The sequence below is a fragment of the Citrus sinensis genome, chromosome 3 (genome assembly GCF_022201045.2).
Source record: "Citrus sinensis cultivar Valencia sweet orange chromosome 3, DVS_A1.0, whole genome shotgun sequence".
Lineage (NCBI taxonomy): Eukaryota > Viridiplantae > Streptophyta > Magnoliopsida > Sapindales > Rutaceae > Citrus > Citrus sinensis.
Window position 1 is genome coordinate 52078903 of NC_068558.1, and position 23668 is coordinate 52102570.

At 34.5% G+C, this 23668-nt stretch overlaps 4 protein-coding genes across 7 annotated transcripts; 2 read left to right on the forward strand and 2 right to left on the reverse strand.

Annotated features, from left to right (window-relative positions):
- Positions 1–2819: 2819 nt before the first annotated feature.
- LOC102615166 (acyl carrier protein 1, mitochondrial) lies at positions 2820–4328 on the reverse strand. Its single transcript, XM_006464316.4, has 2 exons — positions 4065–4328; positions 2820–3213 (listed from the first exon to the last, which is right to left on the reverse strand). The coding sequence occupies exons 1-2, from the start codon at positions 4260–4262 to the stop codon at positions 3037–3039; spliced, it is 375 nt and encodes a 124-aa protein (XP_006464379.1). The 5' UTR covers positions 4263–4328; the 3' UTR covers positions 2820–3036.
- Positions 4329–6382: 2054 nt separating this feature from the next.
- LOC102614860 (ras-related protein RABH1b) lies at positions 6383–9001 on the forward strand. Its single transcript, XM_006464315.4, has 6 exons — positions 6383–6805; positions 7036–7106; positions 7198–7286; positions 7474–7585; positions 8154–8244; positions 8538–9001. The coding sequence occupies exons 1-6, from the start codon at positions 6689–6691 to the stop codon at positions 8682–8684; spliced, it is 627 nt and encodes a 208-aa protein (XP_006464378.1). The 5' UTR covers positions 6383–6688; the 3' UTR covers positions 8685–9001.
- A 756-nt stretch (positions 9002–9757) lies between these two features.
- On the forward strand, positions 9758–13526 carry LOC102613778 (probable purine permease 11). 4 transcript variants are annotated; one of them, XM_025096790.2, is made up of 3 exons: positions 9758–9992; positions 10121–10173; positions 12352–13526. In XM_025096790.2, coding segments are annotated over exons 1-3 (1020 nt in total). In that variant the 5' UTR covers positions 9758–9990; the 3' UTR covers positions 13317–13526. The 4 variants fall into 4 exon arrangements, with proteins under 4 accessions (XP_024952558.1, XP_006464376.1, XP_006464374.1 ...); XM_006464313.4 differs by having other exon boundaries at positions 9760–9992; positions 10121–10169; positions 12232–13526; XM_006464311.4 differs by having other exon boundaries at positions 9762–9992; positions 12232–13526.
- A 2470-nt stretch (positions 13527–15996) lies between these two features.
- Positions 15997–17682, reverse strand: LOC102613485 (hypothetical protein). The gene has a single exon (XM_006464309.4). It carries the CDS (start codon positions 17304–17306, stop codon positions 16374–16376), a length of 933 nt encoding a protein of 310 aa, XP_006464372.2. The 5' UTR covers positions 17307–17682; the 3' UTR covers positions 15997–16373.
- Between the last annotated feature and the right edge of the window lie 5986 nt (positions 17683–23668).

Genomic DNA, 23668 nt, shown 5'->3' on the forward strand with positions numbered 1-23668 from the left:
AATTTATAGCTACAGATTGCTAAAACTAATCAAATGTATTAAGTAGATTATTCCCAGCTAAGGTGGAAAGCTCTTGAGCCTCACGAATGATGGGGAAGTAGGACGGCAGCTTCTAAGTTGTAACGCTTCACAGACAAGTTTGAGTATATTCATTCATTCTTCCCAGCTAAGGTGGCATTACGAAGATAACAACATATAATTATAAATTTTTTTTTCTTTTTTTTTTTTTAATTTTGAAGTGAAGCAAGCATTTACTTTAGGTGGCATATAAAGGCCACGTTTGTCCATTTGACATATATACACTACATTAGCTTTTCTTTAACCTTCGCTTTAAGCATAAATATTTATTTTTTTATTTTTATAATACTCTTAAAATGGGACAAAAATTACATAAGCATGTACAAACTCAGAAATTGTGCCCAAAAACCAAAAAAAAATGTGGCCCAACTCTTCTCCATTTTCAATCCATCTCTTTCTCAGCCTCTTCTTCTTCTTCTTATTCGTTTGCAGTTTTCATGGGATAACCGGTCACAATATTGTGCATGAAACTTGCAAAAAATGTGCACAAAATGACCCAAACATAAGCCACAACTTTTGTGTAACTTCTCTCCAAGCTGATGCAAAAAGCCAGTGTGCAAATCTTGGCGAGCTCGGAATGATCTCAATGAAATTAACTAGAGAAAACGTGACAAAGACAAGATCTTACATTAAGGATCTCTTGAAGAAGAAAAAGTTGGACCCATTTATGAGGGCCTGCTTGCATGATTGTTTCGATCTTTATTCTGACGCGGTGCCTACTCTCAAACAAGCCATGAAAGACTACAAAGCCAAGCAATATGAAGATGCTAATATTGGAGTAAGTTCGGTTGTTGATGCCTGCACCACTTGTGAAGATGGGTTTAAAGAAAATCAGGGCGCTGTCTCGCCATTAACGAAAAGAAATTACGATGCCTTTCAGTTGTCCGTCATTTCTCTTTCAATTATAAACATGCTTAAGTAATTCATTCGTTTACTTGTGAAGATGGGTTTAAAGAAAACCAGGGCGCTGTCTCGCCATTAACGAAAAGAAATTACGATGCCTTTCAGTTGTCCGTCATTTCTCTTTCAATTATAAACATGCTTAAGTAATTCATTCGTTTCTTCATCAGTTCAGTGGTCGTTCGAGTTTGCTATTATTTATTATTTGTTCTTTTATTTGGGGTTATCGGTTATGATTTTTGGAGTTACGTCATTTGTCCTCCAAGGTTGGGGATGGTTGTCTTCATGGAAATTGTGAAAAGAACTAGATTAATCATCATCGTCATCATCATAATTAAGACTTGTATAAAAAGATTCTGAGGTTGTTTTGAAGTGAACTTAAAGAATGGGTATATTCTCTCTAATTAATCTTTGCTTGAAGATCAATTATAATTTACGGTAGTTTGGGATTGTGGTAGTTTATAAAATAATTTATTTTTATTGTGCAGATAAAATAAGTTGTTGACTAAAAAAACAACCACATATTTAATAAATTGTGTTGTTGCGATTGTTATGAATTTAACGTTTGTTAAATTTTATTTCGAAAGTGTTCTTTTATTCTATAACGATCAAGATATGTGTAAATTTAAATTATCTTTTATTTGTATATCAGGGTTTATGAAAAAGTAAGACATAATTATCCTTTAGTTAGAATGCTAAAATTATAATAGAAACTTTAAAAGGTTTTGATGACTTATTTAATAAGTTACTTATAAAAAGACTTCTAAAAACTGTTGTCAAAATAGATAAATTTATTAAAAAATTAACCTAACACTATTTTTATCAAAACTAATGAAACAAGCTGCTCATAGTGTTTCAACCGTAATTCTAATTGGGGTCTTAATATTTTCTTGGAGATCAATATTATTATATCTAAATTTAATGACCATTATTTTTTGGACCAACCACAGCATGTGAAACTTATTTAAAAAATAAAAAATTCTCTATTAGTAGGATTTCACGTGGCAATGTGTTATGAAGTGAATCACTTGTTCTTTTCTTCCCAAAGTTAATTTTATGTAAACTTTGGCATGTGAGAGTCAAAAGAACTTCCTTTTGGTTTTTCCATCTTGTTCCTTTCTGGTGGCCGAACACCCGAGTCAGTGACAGGCATGAGGATCCACAGTTGTACGAGATAAATCTTTTAAGCATAGTTGGGCATAAGCAGAGTAGTAGTAAGAGGGATGGCCTCTTGATTAGTCTACCACATAAGGAAAATTATTTGTGTCCCCATATATGGGAGAAACAAAGAAAGAAACAGGTACTCTACAATTTTACTCAAATTTCAAATCAACCGGATCAATATCATGAAGGATAAACATGCCTTTATTCCCTCATGCAGAAAACAGAAGAATTTTAAAATGGCACTTGAGCATCTGCACGGCAATATGACCAGTCCGTTGAATAAGCAAGCAAATAATCATTGAGCATCTTACAAGGAATTTCCATGAAAATTGGCGTTTTAAGTATGAGTAAATTCAGATTTCATATTATGTTAGGAGATGAGCAATAATCTTCTTATCCTCGTTCAAAATACAGAAGTAAGGCCCAGTCATCACCAAAATAGTTCAATCAGCAACATAAACGAGCTTGCAATATAAGCCGCACCAAGAGCTGAGTCCAAAAACCTGTTTATGCTCACTCCATTTTCAGCAAAATTTAATGTACTCAGGTCAAGCATTTGGCTCCAAAAAACAAAACTGTAACTCAACAGGCCAAAACCATACTTAGACCAGGCTAACAGATAAAAAGAAGCCAAATATGCATCTCAAAGGAGGACAATGATAAAATGTCACCAGATCAAGCATCCAAATGCAGAATTGGATTACAGCAGAAAAACAACAGACGTCATGAGACATGGGTTCTTCAAATTCTACTCATTATCAGACAGATTTGGATTATTTTCCATCTACCTTACAGAGATCATATGCAAAGCCTACAAAAAACAGGGTAGAACAGATAATTTTTTTTCTTGATGCCCCCACAATAAATTCAAGAAGAGAAACTTCCTTATTCAAATTAACTAGCCATCGGATGATTGTAGATGTACTCAATGGCAAGATTACACGCATCAATCCTAACAGCTTCCTTGTCAGGGATTTCAAGCTTGAACTCCTCTTCTAGCGCCATTACAATCTCCACATTGTCCAAGCTATCCAAGCCCAAATCCTTCTGGAAATGCACATCAGGAGTCACCTGAATGGTTAAGAAGTGTGAGAAAACGACAAGCAAAACAAAGGCAGCAAACATGATCACGTGACAAAACTTGATTAGAATAATTTTTCCATAATGTGCGAATGAAATTTGGTGCTTGTAGCTAAACAAAACCACATGTTAAGACAAAAAATGATAACATGTCAATGTCACACATGGTGTGAAGTTAAATCCACAGAACGACATTATTAAGGTAACTAACGGGGAAATGCAGCACAGGCTCAACAAGCTGCAAGTGACAAATAAGATCCACAAAATCGATAAATCAAGACGATAAAGCCAAAAATGGAAAAGAAAATGTAATGGACAGAGCAACCATTAGGATTCATGAGGTTATATGGCCATAAATGGGGCATGGTTTGGAAGTAAAGATCTATTAGCTAACCACTCACTAGGAATAACGAGAGCATCTCCGAATAATTGAAGTTCTCTATCTAAAAGAGAATTCAAATGCTCAAATTAAAGCTAAAGCTGCATTATGGAGTCTACTTGTACACAGTGATTGTGGTTTGAAAGGCGTCAAATAGATTTAGGGGATGAAACCCAGGCCCAGTACAACCAATGTTCAAAGGAAGCATATCGAATTCAGAAATACACCAATTTTCCCCTACTTTTAGGGAGGCAAATGCCATCAAACATTTGCTTGAGGATTAAACAAAATTGAATCCCCAATCTTTCCTCAGATTCAATCAATTTTTAGGAAGTTAAGACTAAAAAATTGAATTACAAATTAGAATTTCCCAGTAAATCAAACAGTCAATTAATTGAAAAAAAGTGAAAAATGAAAAAAAGGAGAAAGGGGGGGGGGGGGGGAGGGGGGGGTGTAATTTGACCTGGGAGGGATCGACTTTGGGGAAGCACTTGACAACAGAGAGCACTCTGTCAATGACCTCTTCTTTGGTCAAATGATCGTCGTGGGATGACATGAAACGCAGAGAACCTAACACACTCCATCGCTGTTTGGATCCGGTTAAGGCTAGGGTTTGTACTGGTACTCGAACGTGGTCAAGCACAGCTCTTCTCAATGCCATCTCTCTCTCTCTGCTCTTTTGGCTATTGGTAGTGAAGGAATCCCCTCAATTGCTTGGTAATAATAATAATGCCCAGTAAGTAAGTATTTTCTTTATAATAAGGCTTTAGTGCTCAGTAACTATTTCTGTAACTCAATTTTCGAAACCATTTTTTTTAAATAAATAGATTTATTATTAATATTTTTTATACACAATATTAAAAAAAATATATAAAGGGTTAATTTTTAGAATAACCCCTCATGAAATAATAATATTTAAAATACCCTCTAAATGATTGTAAACCTCAACTTATCCTCATTTTTATAGAGAAGATGAAAAAAAAATCATTAATTAACCCCTAATTTTCTTCTTATCTTTTGAAAAAAAATAGAGCAAATTGAAGTTTAAAATAATTTAGAGGATATTTTGAAAATTATCATTTTAGGATGAGATAATCCGAAATTTACCCATATCCAAAACACTATTTGAAACTCGACATATTGTTTTTGAATTGGTATTTACTTAAAACAAAAATGTGAAAGAGAATTAGTATTTTGGAGTTGTTGTCTTTTTAGTTTAAGTCCTAAGTACTCATTTGATATCATTTCATGTTTTCTATATCTAAAAAATAATAACAATAATATGCATTTGGCATACATAATTAGAAATAATAAACAAATAAATTATGTGTTAAGTGGTAGTACTATTTTAAGCATAAGTTTTACTAAATATGTAAGTGATATTTGTATTTTAAAAGTTAATAACGCTAGTTTACCTTTTAATGTAAGATAATGAAGAGTTTTAAAATGAGAATTTCTAATTATCTATAACCATTTTTTATTTTTTACTTTTAGTTTTGCCTTTGGAATTCTGACTGTATGAACTAAGCTCACGTCCATGGACCAAATTTGGTTAGATTCATTTTCTCGCCCGCGGGTGAACCCCATTTCTCTACTCATAAAAAGAATAGCCCAGGAATTTATTTTCCTACAAATCAATTTGTTTCCAATTTTATTCTTTTTTTTCCTTCACCGATTAATCAACCATGATTTAATAGAGGAAGAAGCCAGACGAACAAGATGAGTTTTTGAGAAACAAAAATAGAGGGACAAAAGTTGTGGGTTAATTTTGAATTATTCTGATGAATAAACTATCTATAAATCATCTCTTATTTTTTAAAACTTCAATTTACTTTACTTTTATGAAGAAAATAAGAAAAAAAAAACCATCATTTCACCTCATTTTCTCTCTTTTTTTTTTTTGGAAAGAAAAAAAATTTCTTAAAATTTTAAAAAATAAAAAAATAAATTTACTGTTTTATATTAATTACTATAATATAAAAAGATAAGAATAAAAAGTGGAATATAATATAATTTATATTATATTATATTATAATACTATATAATATTCTATTAAAAATTAATTTTTATATCAATAGCTTTTGCTATATAGAGATAAGAAAAGTTGATGTGTCAATTGGTGCGTTGCACAAATCTGAGGGCCCCCTTGAGTTTATGTAATGCGCCAAAATCTACATTATAATGCATAACAATGAAATTTCTAAAATTACCATACACGGTCAGCAATACGTTAATGTAATAATACTATGCTATTAGTGAGACATTAATACATTATAATGCATAACAATGAAATTTCTAAAATTACCATACACGGTCAGCAATATGTTAATGTAATAATACTATGCTATTAGTGAGACATTAAGATTTGGCTTAGTGTGGATGATTGGATGAATTACTGAAATATGCAGACGGCTTGAGAAGAAATGGGGGTTATGAAATGACTTACCTTTTAAAATGTTGGAGAGGAAATTTAGTAGGTGTCAATTTAAGGAAGAAGATGGGTGGGGTGGGAACAAATTGACTCATGATTTTAGTTTGTATTTGTTATGGGATGGCTTATAATTTTATTCTCACGTAATATTTAAAGAAATATCTTGCTTCATTCGCATTAGGAAAAGAAATATCTCTTAAATCAATTAAATTAAGAAAAAAAAAATGAATTTAGATAATTATTGGGACTCTTTTCCATAAGAGTATGGTTCCCATTTACGCGGCAGAATTTACCTTTGTGAAGGAAAAGATAAAAAGCCTGAGGGGTTATGTAAAGGAAAACAGAAAATGTGGAGAAAACGGTGTACATGGTGAGAGGCTGGCTCTGCCAGAGCCACTGAGCCAGAGCCAGCGCCAGCGCCCGCGCACGCGTGCAGAAAATTCGTACATACACACACCTGCAGAGAATTACTTCTATTCTATGCATAAATAAATAAAGGGGGCAGGCAGGCAGGCAGGCAGGCATCAAAGGCAAATCCCGAAAATCCGAGGCCCCCGAGATCTCGTCCTCCATCTCCTTCTCTCCGTTGAATACACCCGGCCGAGATCTCGTGTAATTGCACCAAAACTGTTGATTTTTGTTGTAGATCCGAAAAAATGGCTCCGGTTTCAGCTCTAGCCAAGTACAAGTTGGTGTTTTTAGGGGATCAGTCCGTGGGCAAAACTAGTATCATCACTCGCTTCATGTACGATAAATTCGACAACACTTATCAGGTATTTCTTCTATTTGAATTCCGTGCAAAATAGAAATCATAATAATTGTGCTACGTATACGGGATCCGTTTAGGAGGTTGATTACGTGTTTGGATTGGATCTGATATCGTTTCGCGGGCATATGATTGTGTCATGAGTTGGCCGAAGATTTCTTATATGTACGAGTTGACGTGACGTGTTATTCATCTCTCTCCTGCTAGATTTGAGATATTTGTAACTTTGATTATCAGGCTACCATTGGTATCGATTTCCTGTCGAAGACAATGTATCTTGAAGACCGAACGGTTCGTTTGCAGCTCTGGTGAGATTCTTTTGCACGACTGGCCATACAACAGACATCTTTTTCATTTCATTTCATTTTGTCGTAAAATCCTATGATGGAATTAATGCAGGGATACCGCAGGACAAGAGAGATTCAGGAGTCTCATTCCTAGCTACATCAGAGATTCCTCTGTCGCAGTCATTGTATATGATGTTGCAAGTATGTTGCACCTCTCATTCTTCTCTCTGTGCCCTGGTCTTTCAAATTTCCTTGTTCGTTCCTTCTTCTTTCTTCCTTTACAAGTAGTCGGTTTACTCTGTGTCATAGCCTATTTCTTACAATGATCTTTTTAACCACCTTGCTATACTATTGATTACAACTTCTGTCTTATTTGCTTGTGTTTTAGGTAGGCAGTCTTTCCTAAACACCACCAAGTGGGTTGAAGAGGTTCGAACTGAGCGGGGCAGTGATGTAATCATTGTCCTTGTTGGGAACAAAACTGATCTTGTGGACAAAAGGTATTGATTCTACCCTCCTTGTTAATAATAATTGATTAATAATGTTGTCTGAGCTGCATTTTGTGTTTCATGTTTCAGTCACTTAGTTCAAGGACCTTCTTTTGGATCTATGGGGTTTAGATCCACAGTTACTAGTAGCTTCACTGTAATTATATGGGTTCTGAATAAGCTTTGAACTACCCTGAAATTGACTAGCTTTATCGTCTAGCATTTTAGTTCCTGAAATATAGCGATATTTAACCTTTTTTATTTCTTGATAAAAGCTATGGTATTCGTATTCCCAATTATAGTGATTCATGAAACAATGTGAGTTAATGACAATGATATAAATTGGTTTAAATTGTGAAGATGCTACCCTTGTACTAATAGTGTTTTACCTTTATTCCTTGCAACTCTGTTTCAGTAAGTGTTTGAATTCCACATGTATCCCCGTCAACTTTTGAGACAGTGCAAAACAAACACGACTTATCATACGTTGCCTGACATCATATTTCTTGTTTGTTTGGCTAGATTTTTTATTTTCATACAATTTTGTTTATTGTTCTGCTTCTTGTCACTTATTTGACAGGCAAGTTTCAATAGAGGAGGGAGAGGCTAAAGCTCGTGAGCTCAATGTTATGTTTATTGAGACTAGTGCCAAGGCTGGCTTCAATATAAAGGTGAACCCATTATTTATTCTGAAGAAGTTATTTACTAGGAACATAGTTCACTAGCTTCTAAATCATGGAGCAAATCATTGTGTTTAGGGCATTGTGATTGGATTAGAAACTTACATATACGCCACTAGTATTATGTTTGATGGTGTTGAAAAACTTTTGTGTTTGGTTCGTTTAAGTCACAAAATTTGGAAAAGTAACAATTTCATATGTTAGCACCAAACATCCAATAGCTGCTGTTATTTATCGAGTCTTGGTCCAAAAATGGACGTATTGACGTGGTTAATCCTTTTTAGGCACTCTTCCGGAAAATTGCAGCAGCATTACCTGGAATGGAAACACTTTCTTCAACAAAGCAAGAAGATTTGGTCGATGTCAATCTGAAGTCTTCCAACACAAATACATCTCAATCACAACCACAATCAGGAGGATGTGCTTGCTGAGATAATACATCTTCTGGGCCCTTCTTTGCAACATTTCCATAATGCTTCTGTAATCTCTTTTAAGTGTCTGTAAAGTTTTGTCCTCCCCTTCTATAGCATTGACGTTTTGGGTTTGTTTGACTTTGTTAAGAAAGTTAAATCTTGAAGAGGATATTATTGTGGTAGTCAGCTAGCCCTAACCTGTCTCATATATACAAATACATGATGTATGGTTCTTGTGGCCTCACAGAGATTTGTGCCAAATTCCCTCTTTAGGAATGTATTTAGTTTCATTTTCAAAACTAGTATTCCATTGAACAAAGTGGATTTTTGTACCATCTCATATTCCATTTTGTTGTGGTGCTTTTACCCGGTGGAAATTAAACTATTGGTGAAGGGTCCGATGGCCTCTCAGTTTATGTAGGTACCTTATCGGACGGTACGCCTGCCTCAAACAAGCGATCAAATGAAAAACTTAATTTACGCTTACAACTAAGCCTGAGATTTGAATTTTTCATTCATTATTGTCACCTTCACTGTGGAATTACTCATGTCGGGGCCACTTGGCATGCGAAGAATTATCATTGAATGGACTTCTCGAACCTGAGAACAAGGGAAAAACCAGTTAATTGGCTCGCGAGTATATATTTTAAAGTGCTATTTGGGATTGAGGTGCCTAGATTACAGTTGAAAAAAAAATTATAATTATAAAATAAAAATTAATAATACGTAATAAATATAAATTTTAAATAATAATTTTGATAAAATTATTAAACATATAATAAATTTTTTATTATACAAGTAAAAAATCGTATTAATATATTTTTTAAATTATATCAGTTAATATTTATCAAATATTTTAATATTATAATTTAAAAATTACAGTTGTCCAACTTCAATCACAAACTCATCTAAATAAATGCCAAATGATTAATCTCAATAGTGCATTTTAAAAGATGCTTGCCACCGAAAGCCGAACGTTAATATATATTTTGCCGTCTTCGATCAGATCGTGCGGTCAGAAATGATCCTTTAATTGGAACATCATGACAAACTTTATTGAAAAATTGCCATTTCTGCAAACTAGAGTAAATAATTGGCCCAGCGGCAGATTTGAAATGAATAAATAACCAACCACCAAAGCCCTTTTCATGCAAAGGCCTCTTATGACCTTTTGCACTTTCTTGTTTTGTTCCCCTTTTCTGACAGTTAGCTTACTTACATGCGTAACACACGTGGACTCTGTTGATGGGTTCAATTTCATCGGAAATTTCGGCTTCAATTGAATCTCGGCAGCCGTGAAAACAACTGCCACGCATCTGATTCCATGTAGCGTACAGAATTAGACCCTTTTTTGAACTCTTTTAATTGGTGGTGTCTTTTCAGTTTCTTATTTATTCTAACGCTTGCTCCTTCTGCCTCTTTTTTTTTTTTTTTGGTGTTTTTTAAACTCGAAGGGCTCGAGCTTCGTTCAGTTCGTGCGGCTATAAATCTTTGAACAGCATGGCAGGTTTCTGTCTTCTCTGTCTTCTTTCTTTTTGTTTGAAGATTACGGTGAAATTTTGATCTGGGTTTTTATTGTTTTAGTCTTTATCACAATTTAAGCAAATGCTGAATGATTAGTAGAAGAAGTTGAATTAAATAATTTATTTTCTGGAGCTAAGGAAACCGAAACTCTTTTGCTCAGTTGGTCTAGATGATTTATCATCGGCTTAAACCCACAAGCCTTCCTTTTTTCTTTTTCCTTTTTCCATATGTGGACATTTTTTACTGTTAGAATTTAGAAAATCATAAAATTGTAGTAATGTCCAAATGGTTGGAAACTTGGAATTGAATTTTTTGTGTAACAGATTGGGGTTTAATTCTATAATCTGAAGTAACAAGGCTTCAAGCTTAAGTAACACAAAATCTTCAATTGCAATAGCTTCGATTAATGGTGTTATATGGCAAGTGTGTTTTTTAATCGGATAGCTCTGCCCTCGAGCTTGAGGTTTTAATCTTTTTGTTAGCAGAACCCTAGTTTACTTCGGCTTTAATAATGAATAAAATTCTTTCGTTGAAACCAAATTATGAATACCATTTGCTATTGTAGAATAGACTAATTTAAAAATGGGATAAGGATAGCATGCTCAATAAGGCGTGAGTTCAATTACCATAAGGGTGTCCTCCTAATAACATCCATGAATCTGATTAATTACCCTTCAGACGCTGTGAGCATATGCTTTCTACCTTTTTCTTTATTATCAGGTTCACCTCTCACCAATGAATCTATATTGTGTTTGCATGTCTACAGTAATTGATAGTGGGAGCAAATTCTTCAGATATGTCCTACCATACGGTCTGTTATATAAATAGGCAAATGCTTCCTTCCATTATGGATAGTAATACTATGGCTGACCATTGTGGGTATAATGGTAGATGTCGGGATCAAGTTATTATTATTTCTTTTTCGGCTTTTGTATTAAGCTTATAGATTTTTCATGATAAATGATTCCCTACAAAAAGTTTTTTTTCAGTGAACGTGTCATGGTTAATTAACTCCTTTTTTTTTCTTTTTGTAAATTATAAAAAACAAAAACGAAGAAAAAAATTCGATTTCATCCCGTATTTAGTACAGTGGCGAAGAATCAAATTATCACTATATTTATTCCTTTTTCTACTTCGTCTTCCAAGTGCAGGATAACCCCAAGGGGTTGCGGGTCTTTTTCTACCAATCGGAGCCCTTCCTTCACCACCCCCATGGGGGTGGTCTACAGGGTTCATAACTACTCCTCTTACTACAGGACGCTTCCCTAGCCAACATTTAGATCTGGGTTTACCCAAACTTTTCTGGTTTAATCTGCTTTCTATGCATTTGGAGGTGTGTGAATCAAATTGTAACCTGTAGTGCCTACTTTGAATTTTTATTTTTGTTATTATTATTATTTTATAGATTTTTTGCATGAATGGATACCAAACCTTTCTGCATGGACCCCACCCATGTTAAACCCTGGACTCTTGTACCACCCAGGAGAGTTTAACTAACTGAACCAACTAGCACCCACAGGTGGTTGCCTTGTGCTGAATATATGTTTATGCATGAAATAGACTTCCTAATGCTGAGCTTTTAATTTTCTTCAGACCTCCCTCTCATGTTTTTTCTTGTTGTCTCTTTTAAGGTTTGTAGAAGATGTAATTTGTTATCTAGACAGGAGTATGAACAATTTATCACTTATCAATGTTATTTTTTGTGTTTTTAATTAACAATGGCTAATTTCATTCTTGCCATATAAAGATTCACTTCTGTATTTGCTGTTGTATTGCCATTTATCCCTTTTTAGGAAATACAACTTCTGGTTACTTTTTAAATCAAGATGATGGATGAATTGTGTATTTCTTTGTTTTTTAACCTGAAATGGTAAGAGTAAACATTGTACCAGTCGAGTTTATGAACTTACAGTGTTTAAAGTACTTTTACGATCCTTTTAGTAGGATACATAGACTTTTCTTTAACGGTATTTTGTTGTGTTTTTGTTATAGACTTTCTTTAATGGTACCTTTTTTGTGTTTTTATTATATCCAATGGCAGATAATGAAGAACCGATGATTATAGACAAATATTTAACCAACCAATCACCATTATTTCGTAAACTCAAGAGCTGGCAATGGTGGGTTTTGGTGGTAGTTAACATTTTCTTCCTCATCGCAGGCCAGGCTGCTGCTGTTATTTTAGGAAGATATTATTATGATCAGGGTGGAAACAGTAAATGGTTGGCCACCCTTGTGCAAACTGCTGCCTTTCCAATCCTCTACATCCCTCTCTTTCTTCTCCCTGCTTCTCAAGAGGTTTCATCTTCTTCTAGATATCCTTCTTTTGTGACTCTTGCCTTGGTTTACTTAGTTCTTGGAGCAATATTAGCCGGTGACAACATGTTGTATTCTGTTGGGCTGTTGTACCTTTCTGCCTCTACCTATTCCCTCATTTGTGCAAGCCAATTGGCTTTTAATGCTGTTTTCTCTTACTTCATCAATTCTCAGAAATTCACTGCCTTAATCCTCAACTCTGTTGTCATCCTCTCTTTATCTGCTGCTCTCATTGCAGTCAATGAAGGTTCTGAAGGACCATCAAAAGTGTCAAAGTGGAAATATATACTCGGCTTCATTTCTACCGTTGGAGCTTCTGCAATTTACTCTCTTTTGCTTTCTCTGATGCAGCTTTCCTTCCAGAAGGTGCTGAAAAGGCAAAGTTTTGGTGTGGTTTTGGATATGCAAATTTATACTTCGTTTGTTGCTACTTGTATTTGCATTGTGGGTCTCTTTGCCAGTGGGGAATGGAGAACTTTGAGTGGGGAAATGCAGGGCTTTGGCAAGGGAAAGGTTTCTTATGTGATGGTAATAGTTTGGACAGCTGTGTCTTGGCAGGTTTGTTCTGTTGGTGTTGTGGGATTGATATATGTGGTTTCTTCACTCTTCTCCAACGTAATTAGTACATCTTCTTTGGCTATTACACCTGTTGTTTCGGTGATAGTTTTCCATGACAAGGTGAATGGTGTGAAGGTAATTGCTATGCTTATGGCAATTTGGGGTTTTGCTTCTTACATTTATCAGAATTACCTCGATGATTATAGGTCAAGGAAATCACGATATGATGGAGAAACCCGTAACGACCCTTAATGTCCTTGATTATCTGTGGAAGTGACACACAGAAACTTGTTTGTCATAGATACTTCTTGATCAGTCATTTTTCCTCTGTAATTGATAACCATTTTTTAGGAATCTGAAACGATTTCCGTAAGTTCTATGTGTGGCTGTTATGACTGAAAAGCATGAAATGAATCATGCTTTTATACATATTAATTATATGGGTTTCTTGATCTTTTAGAATATATTTGTCAGTAGCAACTTTAGAAACAGTTGCGTGATGCATGCATCACCTTTACGTACTTGGCTGGGAAGATTCACGGGTCTTATTCATAGAATTTTCCAAGTAGGTCCAGTTTCTTTTCGTAGACGACATACCAGAAGTTTGTAGGTGGATGCATATGAACATATTAATAGCTTCTACTTAGTTATAGACCTTGTAGTCCTCAGTTTTTTTTTTAATTTCCAAAGACAATTACTTAAAATTGCAATCAGAGGACGGAAAGAGACTGATCCCTTTTTAACGGTGGTTCCAGAACTTTTGTATCAGAGACTCTTTTGCTTATTTTCTAGAAACCCAAACGTCGGATTTTCAAATGGGGGATGTATCTCCTCATGATCATTTTCTGGTGTCTGAATATGGCTTTGACTGTTAATGCCTCTCATTTACTCGTAAAAGCGCATGTTTAATGTCGTCTAAGCTTTGTATGTCCATCTTACAAATACATTTTGAGATTATTGATTCCCTGAATTGATGTTCTTGCCTGCATGAATTGGTACAAGAGCAATTTTAAAATATTGTTGTTGTCACTGAAGAAGCCGAAGCCGCCAATTAGCAAGACTTGTTAGATAAACGACCCGTCGACACTCACTCGTCAGGAGTTAGTTTCTTTCTTTAATTAATTAACTAATATTTTTAATTGAATTTGAAGATATAACGGGCCCCACATCTCAGCCACTCTCCAATCCGATGAAAGGTTTTCGTTTACTTTTACTACAATTTTAAAAGAGTAACATCGACATCGTGTAAGTGGAGTTGAGACTGGTTCAAAGCTTAAATTAATATTTTACAGGACCACGTTTTCGGCTGTTAAAATCTCAAACCGCAGTTATTGACTATTGGAAGTGAAAGTGATGGGGCCGTTTGGAGTTGCTGAAAGAAAATCTGCTTTCTGTTACTTCGAATTATTAAAAGGAGTTGCAATTCGTATTATTCGGTTGCGTAAAAACTTAAGCTAATACGGGGTATAACTTACTGAACGAAAGTGTCTTAAGTCCAACCATATTAAAAAAAAAAAAAAGGTAGGGGGAGGGGGGAGGGGGGGATGGTCAATTTTAATTTAAAACATGACAAATATGTCAATAATATTTTTAAACGAACTACAGACAGACGAATATGCATAATTAATAAATAGAATAGACACAGTTGTTGCAAAATGAACAAGTGTCGTTTACGGTAAATCAATATTATAAATAAGACACAAAGTTGTTGATTGCCCTTTATTGTAGGTCATATGTACTTCAATTTTATTTTTTAACTCTTTCCCTAATTTATGAGTCGAAATTTTCAAAATTAGAATATTTTATATTTGCAATTGTTGTAAAAGGAAATGGCAAATGGGGGGAAAAAGTCAGATGTATTAATTATTTGTTAATTAATTTGGACAGTCCTTCTCCATTATGCTTATTGAACAGCACATGGACAAGTCAGAGAATTTAATTACGACTTTTATTCAAATTATTCATTTTCAAAGACGGCAACAATTGATTTTTACAACGTCCTTCATTAACTCCTCGACCAACGAAGATTTTGAATTTTCTTGCCTCCGCCCCCCCCCCCCCCCCCTTTGGTTTTTGTTTTTTTTTTTTTCTTTCATAATTTTTTTTTTAAAAAAAAAAAAAGAAAGCAAAATAAAGCGGGTAAAAAAGAGAAAGAAAGTAAGGAAGCACCCTTTAAATCAAACAAAATTGAATGAGCAAGGAAAACAATCCTAGCCGTTGCACGTAGAAAGTAGAAGCCTTTTCTTCCCAAAGATGGAAAAGAATTTATATGGTCACGGAGTTTAAACAGTGGCAGTTGGGGGGTGCAGGCAAAAAGGTGAAGGGAGAGTGGAAGAGTAAAGAGTTATCATGATCTGATTGCCACGTGTCTAGTTCTCATCAGAAGAGCTGTGCAGTAGAAACCCACCAGATCAAAATCCACTATGATGAATGGAAACGGTGACGCAGCCGTTCCCGTTGGCATTTGCTCTGTTCCATCAGTATCAGACTCGACGTCTTAAATTCGGTGCTGGTTTACAGCAACCCTTCAATATTCCCGGCATTAACAAATCACACTCTCTCTTAAATGTGCGGGTTCCACGACCCCCCCACTAGCACTGGCACGATCGCTACCACTGCAACAAGTAGTAGATGCCAACGAGACCATCATACTCCTTTTGTTTAGTACACACTTGTACCCACCATCTCCATTTGATCAAAAACTTTATTCAACAAATTGTTATATTGACCCACCCACCCACCCACCAGCAGAGAAATGTAACCGACCCAACAATTTGAAATGTGTTAGTTAATTACGAGCATGTTAATTATGTTAACAGTGGCCAACTCGGCACTTACAGAGAATCAAATCAACAAGAGATTAAAGTACACAAACAATCAGCACTTGTTATTACTTATCACTACATACCTACCTAGAAGAAGGAAATGCTAATTACTAAGATTGATTATCACTGTATAATTTGCGCAACTCACTCAAATTGAAAATGTTCAGTTCAAATTCGCAATTATACAATAGATAATATATATATATATATATATATATGAAATTATACAGGGAACAAACAACCAACCCCCCAAAGACTTTCTCTTCTTTTTCTATCTTTCCCAATTCCCAGTTTCCCTCACCTAAAATTTGTAATTTCTCTCTTTTTTTTTTTTTTTTTTTACTCTCTCTGTTGATGTTGTCAACCAAAATAAAAATTGAATATTTTTAAAAGAAAAGAAAATGAACCACAAAGCAGGAGGGCAAAACCGTACTTCCAGAGAAAATCAAATCACGAACGTGGCGAATGTCAACGCCCATCACTCTCAACGGTTGTGATTGACTCTTCCGAAATCAGCAAGCTTCCTGGACCTGTTGGCGCAAAACGACGCCGCTGTAGAGAGGTGCGGTTTCGTCGTATTCCTGACCTCGCCGGAGTATACCAATTCCGACTGCAGACCGCCTTTCTGATTCCAGTGCCGATTCGGACTCGCCCTCACCAACGGACTCAAACAGAAAGCCAATCCTGATACGTTCTTCACGTGTGCGGTGGTCCGCGTCCGTCTAACGGCCGGCACTGCAGCCGTTGGCGTCCTCCGCCACTCCTCCGTCGAGTCCCCGCTCCCCCACGGCGATCGATCGCAATCGTCGTCGGATTCAGTTTCTCTCGCCGGCGACATTCCCCGATTCGATGTTCGGCAGGCTGTCCGACCATTGGCAGTGGAATCATCCGCATAGCAGAAGGCGGATGATTTCTTTTTCCGACGGGACGGGAAAACAGTAGAAAAGAACCAAGAAGATGGAGACGAAGAGGAAGAGGAGGAAGGCTCAGGCTCTCTGGAATCTCGATAAGCAACCCTTGGATCCGAGTCACACTTATCGGATCTGGACCTGAACAGATTCGATAAAAGAGAGAACTTGCGGTTTCTCTTATGAACGGCGAGATTACCGGCGGTGGAAGTGGGCCGCACTTGAGGAGTACTGTAGAAGCGGCTGGGGTAGGCCCACGTGGAGGCGGTCGTGTCGTCAGATTTTCGACGGGAGACGTAAGGAGAAACGGAGCGAGGGAATAGAAGAGGCGGTGGTGGGTCTTGTGGTTGTTTCCGCCGATCTTCAGCGGTGACACCTGTGTGGTGTTGATTTAGCTGAGACTGAGCTTGGGCTTGTGCGGCTACGAGGGCGGAGAGGCGTTCGCGGAGACAGGAAGCGCAGACGCCGACGCTGCTACTGTGGTCCGACGAATGTCTCTTACACCTCATTTACTAGCAGCACTTTTTGTAACACACACACACACACACACACACACACTGTATCGCTCTATTCTGTTACTCTGTAGACTCTGTATCTCTATTTCTGACTCTTATCTATTTTTCTATTCAGTATTTGATTGAACCTGTTACTCGGAGCATACTTATTATATATGCGTGCGTGCGTGGGCATCCGAGTATGAGTTGTGTTGTGTTTGGCTTTGCTGTAAGACGAAGGGATCTGATGAGAAAATCAAAGAGAGGAGGCTTTGTCTTGTTCTCTCAAGTTTCTGTGACGTACAGAGAGAGAGAGAGAGAGAGTGTGTGTGTGTGTCTGTGTGTCTGTGTGTGTGTACGTGATTAGTAGATCATATGCAAGTTATTAATTTTTAACGTGTATGTGAAGTAAAGCTAGTATGTCTACGTTTCCCTTTATATAAACGAAATTAAAGAAATGATGCCATCCATTGCTATTGCCTTTGCCACGAGGGTGTCTGCACATACCGGGATCTACAGGGTAGTCTTAATTCACCTTTCGAAATTCGAATTATGTGGTAGGGTTAACAATTTTTATCATGACAGCTGACACAGAAACCCATATGCTGCGCTTTCTCCTCTGATCTGATCACACGTTTTAAGTTTTGATTACTTGAAGAGTAAGATTATTATTATTTATTTTTGGTTTTAAGTAAGCCGAGTGTTGACTCTTCTATTTATTGTGACTTGGTGGGTTGTAAATGATTATTACCTCTTATCGAAATTGTGCTTCAAGATTGTATTAGATTGGTTACCGTACCTTTCTTCATTGTTTATTTATTATTTCCCCCCCCCCCCCCCCCCCCCTCTTTTTCTTCTTGTTTTATTTAGAATAATCATTGTGCTTGATTATTTGGTAAACAAGACGAAGAATTGTTTTGTTCCATCTTTCTTATTAAGAATGCTATTCCAGTGTGTTTATCCCACGCCCCGCCGTTTTCGAGGCGCGTGTTGGAAGTTTAAAGAGCCAAACTTATTGGGGTGTCTTCCAAGTCTCCCTGCCTTCAGCGGGCACAAGTGAAGTCAGCATGGCGGCACCAACTACACCTATAAAAATTATATAATCCGTTCAAAACCGCTTTTCAAATATACTTCACTTAATATCAACAATGCACCTTTTTTAAATAAATATCATTTTTATTTGTAAATCTTTTAATTTTTCGTAACTTTCTCACTCTTAAAATACTTTTAGTCTTAACTTCTTCATTCTTCTCTTTAAATTTTCTCTCTCAACAAAAATTAAAATCACTATCTTCAAATATATATATGAATAAAAAAAAAAGAAAAAGAAAAGGCAATTAATATTTTAAGTTTGTGAATAATAATAAACAAACACTCCATTGACAGTGAACTAAAATTTCTTATTTGTAAAGCTGTTTGTTCCTTGTATCATTTTTTCTTTCGTTGTAAAAATTCCCTAGACTCTGAACTACTTGGGAAAGAATTTATAGCAACAAAAAATAGCAATTAAAAAAATTAGAGAGAGAGAGGAAAAAAAAATAGGTGGGATTAATTCTATTTTTATATGCCTTTAAATGTAATTTTCGTAAAATAGAGATCTTATGAGATTAATAAATGGGTGCGACTTAAAAAAAAATGCCAATAGTTGAGCTCAGAAAAGATATGCACGCGCTGTAAAAAAAAGCGTGGCGTGTGCTTCTAGTCTTTTACAGTGAGTGAAAGAGGCTTTAAGGTTGGGCTTGGGCTTTAGCTACTCTAGGTTCAGAAGTTTTGTATTTGTATTTGTATTTTATTTATGAGTAGAGCTATTGGCACCCCTACATTATTCTTACGAAATACCACTTTAAATAAAATTACAATTAAGGACAATTGAAAATTAAACACACATAGATTTTTTTTCCAAAAAATTACTTAATTCATAATCAATCCTTTAAAAAAAAAACTATATATGTTATTTCCTATTTAACTAAAATAAATTATACAAATTTAGAATAATCTATTGTTCTCTTTTGATTTCTTATTGATTAAATATTTTATACTTAAAATTACTTTGAAATTATAATTTGAAATATATGTTATTTCAGCCAATGATGAACACTAAAAAACTTATCACCCATATAACTTTTTAATTTGTGTGTAGATTAATAGTAAAATTAAAAATAATTAAAAAATAGCACAATAATACTTTGAGTTTTAATAATAAAATAAATCAAATAAAAATTGAGAACTTAGAAAAGTGTATCTAAAAAAAAGGTATTTCCGAAAATAAAATAAATATAACTAAAAATGAAGTTTTATACAGAGATGAGAGAGGTGTCAATAGTCCAACTCTTTATTTATTTATTAAAATAGATGTATTCTATCACGTTCTTTTGTAGGTCAATGAACCCATTAAAAACACCTCCCATTTATTCTCCCTACCTTGAGAAGTGTCTCGGACCAAGTCTTCCATTGTATTTTAGACTTATATGCAGAGTAATTTCCGCCCCTGTGATGATATTTTAGAATTTAATTTTCTTAAACCTAATTAATTATATTATATTAATGTGACAGCCAAGTGGCAAGTGGAGTCAACAAATAAATAAAGAAGTAAATTAATGCAATTAATGAGACGCAGCTCGAACTAAGATGAAATGGAGCAATATCCATTAATCAAATTCTAATTCAAAGAATCTCCAGCTTTTATATGATCAATATCAACACTACAATCATCATGTGTGATATAAAAATAAGAACGGCCTCGTGCGATTAATTTCACTGATGTTTTGTTGTTTATTATGATCTAATTAAGCCGCAAAAATGATGTCATTCCTTTTTTCTGTAACGAGTGTGTGCATGAGGTAGCGAGCAATATTAATGACATATGCGAAGCACTAAGTGGTTCACATCACACGCTGATCATTCTACATTGGACTACATAACATGTATAGAACAACGACAGCTACTCAAAAGTGATCATCGCATATATAAGTAAGAGTGCTGCTATTTATTCTGAATTCTAGCCCTGAATTTGCGCTTCGAAAGTCAAAACACACCGTTTGGTTTAAGAAGAAAAAGTAAAAAATAAATAAAATAAAATTAAACGGTACGTTTTGACTTTCGAGGTGCAAATTTAAGATCAGAATTCAGGATAAATAACTTTTCTCTACAAGTAAATGGAAAGTGTACAGTATTTTGTAGCCTCCTCTTTCAAGACCTTTCGAAATTCACACACACCAAATCAAAATTTCTTATTAACATCTACGTTTGGATAATGTATACCGGCGCTTATCTAATTAATATCTATAGATATATTTTGATGTTCCGTGCATTTGTTGTAAACTTGCTCCCCTGGTTCTCGTCAGCCGTCAATTGCCAAGCATGGCTTGTTTTATTATAAGCTATTTGGTTGCGTATCTTCAGAGAGAATTCTCTTATTTAATTAATTAATTGTTTGCCGGTCCTTTTCATGATTATTTTCTTATTAGACTAGTGATAAATGAGCTTTTTATTTGACAGATCAGCTCGTACTATTTCAGTTGTGTCCTTTTTGTTCAAGCAAACGGATAAGAAAAGAAAGAAAAAACCAAATATGCAAAAGAATATATAGTACAAAAAAGCACTCAAAATGCAGAAAAAGGAGGGAGCAAGCAAGCAATAAGAAAGACCACGACATGATCATTCACTGGTATGTTGTATTTGGCTAGCTGCTAGAATTCTAATAGCATAATTTACTAGTAATTAATTTATAACCTGTCGTTCTCCGTCCGGGGTCACGTCTCTAAAGGTCTAAACCTAATAATGAGCAACCTGTACGCCAAAACTGGTTCTTCTCTTCTTCTTCCTCCATTTTAACTTTTAAACACAAATCAAATCACCCTTTTTTTTTTCTTAACTGTTTGCAGCAACACATCTTCTGCTTTTTGAACATAAAATCATGCAGACGGTAGCTCGAGAGAAACATTCATCAACAGGCTGCTTGAGTTTACATGATAGATATATAGTATGATGATATTGGCAGGTAGGTAGGTAGGTAGGTACCTACAGCCAGATTTTTAATTTTATGTCTAGGCTATTATTGCTAGCTAGCAGCAAGCTAGTGTTTGTCTTGTCTTAAATGGCCCAATTTTACAGTTCCAGCGATTGAGACGTAAGACTAAAATTTGACTATTCATATCATCTCGACAATTATCTAATTAATTATTTGTAAATTGGACGGTTCTGATGAGCCCCCACCATTTCAATAATGATAGTAATTGAGATCGTTTGATTGATGGTTGGCGTACGAGCAAGGGGTGGACTCTTTCGGTCTCTTGTTATGGATCGCAATCCGCGTCGCGGCCGCGAGGTTATTATTACCAAATTTGTACACCCACAAAATTTAAATTATCAAACTACTAGCAATTTATTGTGAATTTTAATTTTTTAAGAAATTTCACCTATTGCTGATTTTGATAATTACTAAATTTGTAATGGTACCTATCATTTTTTGCGGGTTCTCACATTTAAATCACAAACGTTAAAAAATACTTTTAATAAAATTTTAAATTTTAAATTATATAACTCAACATGTAAATTTATAACAAATAATTTAAAATTTCACATAAAATACTTAATTCTCAATTTAATTAATATAAATGAAAAATAAAAATTTCAATATCAATTCGAAAAAGAACATAAGTCCAACACCAATTATCAAATTTAAGTATGAAATATACAAGTTCATTAAACCGCAAAAGTGATTTCAATTAAAAAAAAAATCACAAACTAGTATCTAAAAGTAACAGCACAATTGATCACCGTTGCACCAGCAACAATTGTCATCTCATACTCTCATTCAATACATGCACCAAGAGTTCAAGATTTTCATTTCATTCACCACCATTAACACTCATCTAACACGATTCCTGCAATAATGATTTAGTATTAATATTTCCTAATACTAATTCGAAGAATAAAATTATAATAAGTATATAATAATCCATAATTATATAATAATTTATAATTTTATAATGAAATTAATTTGTATATAATAATTATAACAAGTATCAAAATTATTTAACTTCTAAAAGAATAATTGAAAAAAAGTGTGAGTTTATACTAAGCATGCCGCAACCCAGTGCAAGTTTTAATTTGTGATACCAAACTCGCCTACAATTGGCAAAATTACATGGTGAAATTTGTGAGTTTGCAGATACCATTGTCATCTCTACTTTTATATGAGCTGCGATGACCGTGATGGTCGTTGGACGTCATTTGAATTGTGTCATTAAATTATTGTTTTCTAATTTATACTACAATCTTATATATTATGAAATTGAGGTTGAGGTGGTATGAAATAAAAATTAATAGTTATCATAACAAATATTTTTAAATAATAGTTTCGATAAAAAATAATAAAGATGTTACAAAACTTTTATTATACAATTGAAGGATAATATCAACTCAACTTCTAAATTACAACAGTAAAATATTACTAAATATTTAGTGCTTTTGTTTTCGAGCTGTATCTATCCAACTACAATACCAAACAACGCCTACATTTCAAGCAATGGTTTAAACCTTGGAAATTGAACATATTATTGTTCTTTCATAATCATGAGCACTATGTTGATGGGAGTAGATTTCCCTTAAATATTTGTGAAGATGCCGAAATAAACTTGATATAGATTATCCTTATAAATTTCTTATATGTCATTAATATCAGTGAAGTCCTAATTATAATATACATATCAGTGATAAAGAACAAAATCAAGCTCACTACACCATGACTTCTTATTAGTTATTGATTGACATAGCTTAATTCTATTCTTAAAATTATCAAATGACAGGGTATTTTAGGGTTAAATAATGATTATTTAGAAAATACGCAGAATGCTTCAAACCATCAAGATAAGACAAGAGATATACTTCACATAACATGGATTTGAACACAAAATTAATTGGTTATCAACTCTATCCAAACTAAGGGCCCATTTGAGATTGTTTTAAAAAGTTCAAAAATAATTTTGAAAAGTTAAAAGTTAATTTTGGTTCTTGGTAAAATCTTTTAGTTTTTTTTTAATAAATTCACTCCATACTACAACAAATTTTGAAAAGAAGAAAAATAGTAGCTATTCAAAATTTAAATTATCTTTATTAATTAAGATATAAAATCATTAAATTTAAAGAGATTACTGTTATTACGAATTATACTAAGATAATTGCGAATTATATTATGATAATAAAAAATAAAAAAAATATTTGTTTTAGTTATCAATTATTACACATATACACTAGTCTAAGACTCCATTCGGGGATTTGCTACCACAGTGCACTTCCAATTCTCTAGCAGGCCTTAATTGTATAGGAAATTTGTTTTTATAAAATTAGTTGTCATTGTTGTATTTTGCTGAGTT

Coding starts and splice junctions, on each gene's coding strand:
- LOC102615166 (XM_006464316.4), bottom strand. CDS start 4,262: ATGGCATTGAGAAGAGCTGTGCTTGACCACGTTCGAGTACCAGTACAA. Junction 3,214..4,064: donor CCAAAGTCGATCCCTCCCAG/GTCAAATTACAC, acceptor TTAACCATTCAG/GTGACTCCTGATGTGCATTT.
- LOC102613778 (XM_006464311.4), top strand. Junction 10,174..12,231: donor ATCTTTGAACAGCATGGCAG/GTTTCTGTCTTC, acceptor ATCCAATGGCAG/ATAATGAAGAACCGATGATT.
- LOC102613485 (XM_006464309.4), bottom strand. CDS start 17,306: ATGAGGTGTAAGAGACATTCGTCGGACCACAGTAGCAGCGTCGGCGTC.
- LOC102614860 (XM_006464315.4), top strand. CDS start 6,689: ATGGCTCCGGTTTCAGCTCTAGCCAAGTACAAGTTGGTGTTTTTAGGG. Junction 6,806..7,035: donor AATTCGACAACACTTATCAG/GTATTTCTTCTA, acceptor TTTGATTATCAG/GCTACCATTGGTATCGATTT. Junction 7,107..7,197: donor ACGGTTCGTTTGCAGCTCTG/GTGAGATTCTTT, acceptor GAATTAATGCAG/GGATACCGCAGGACAAGAGA.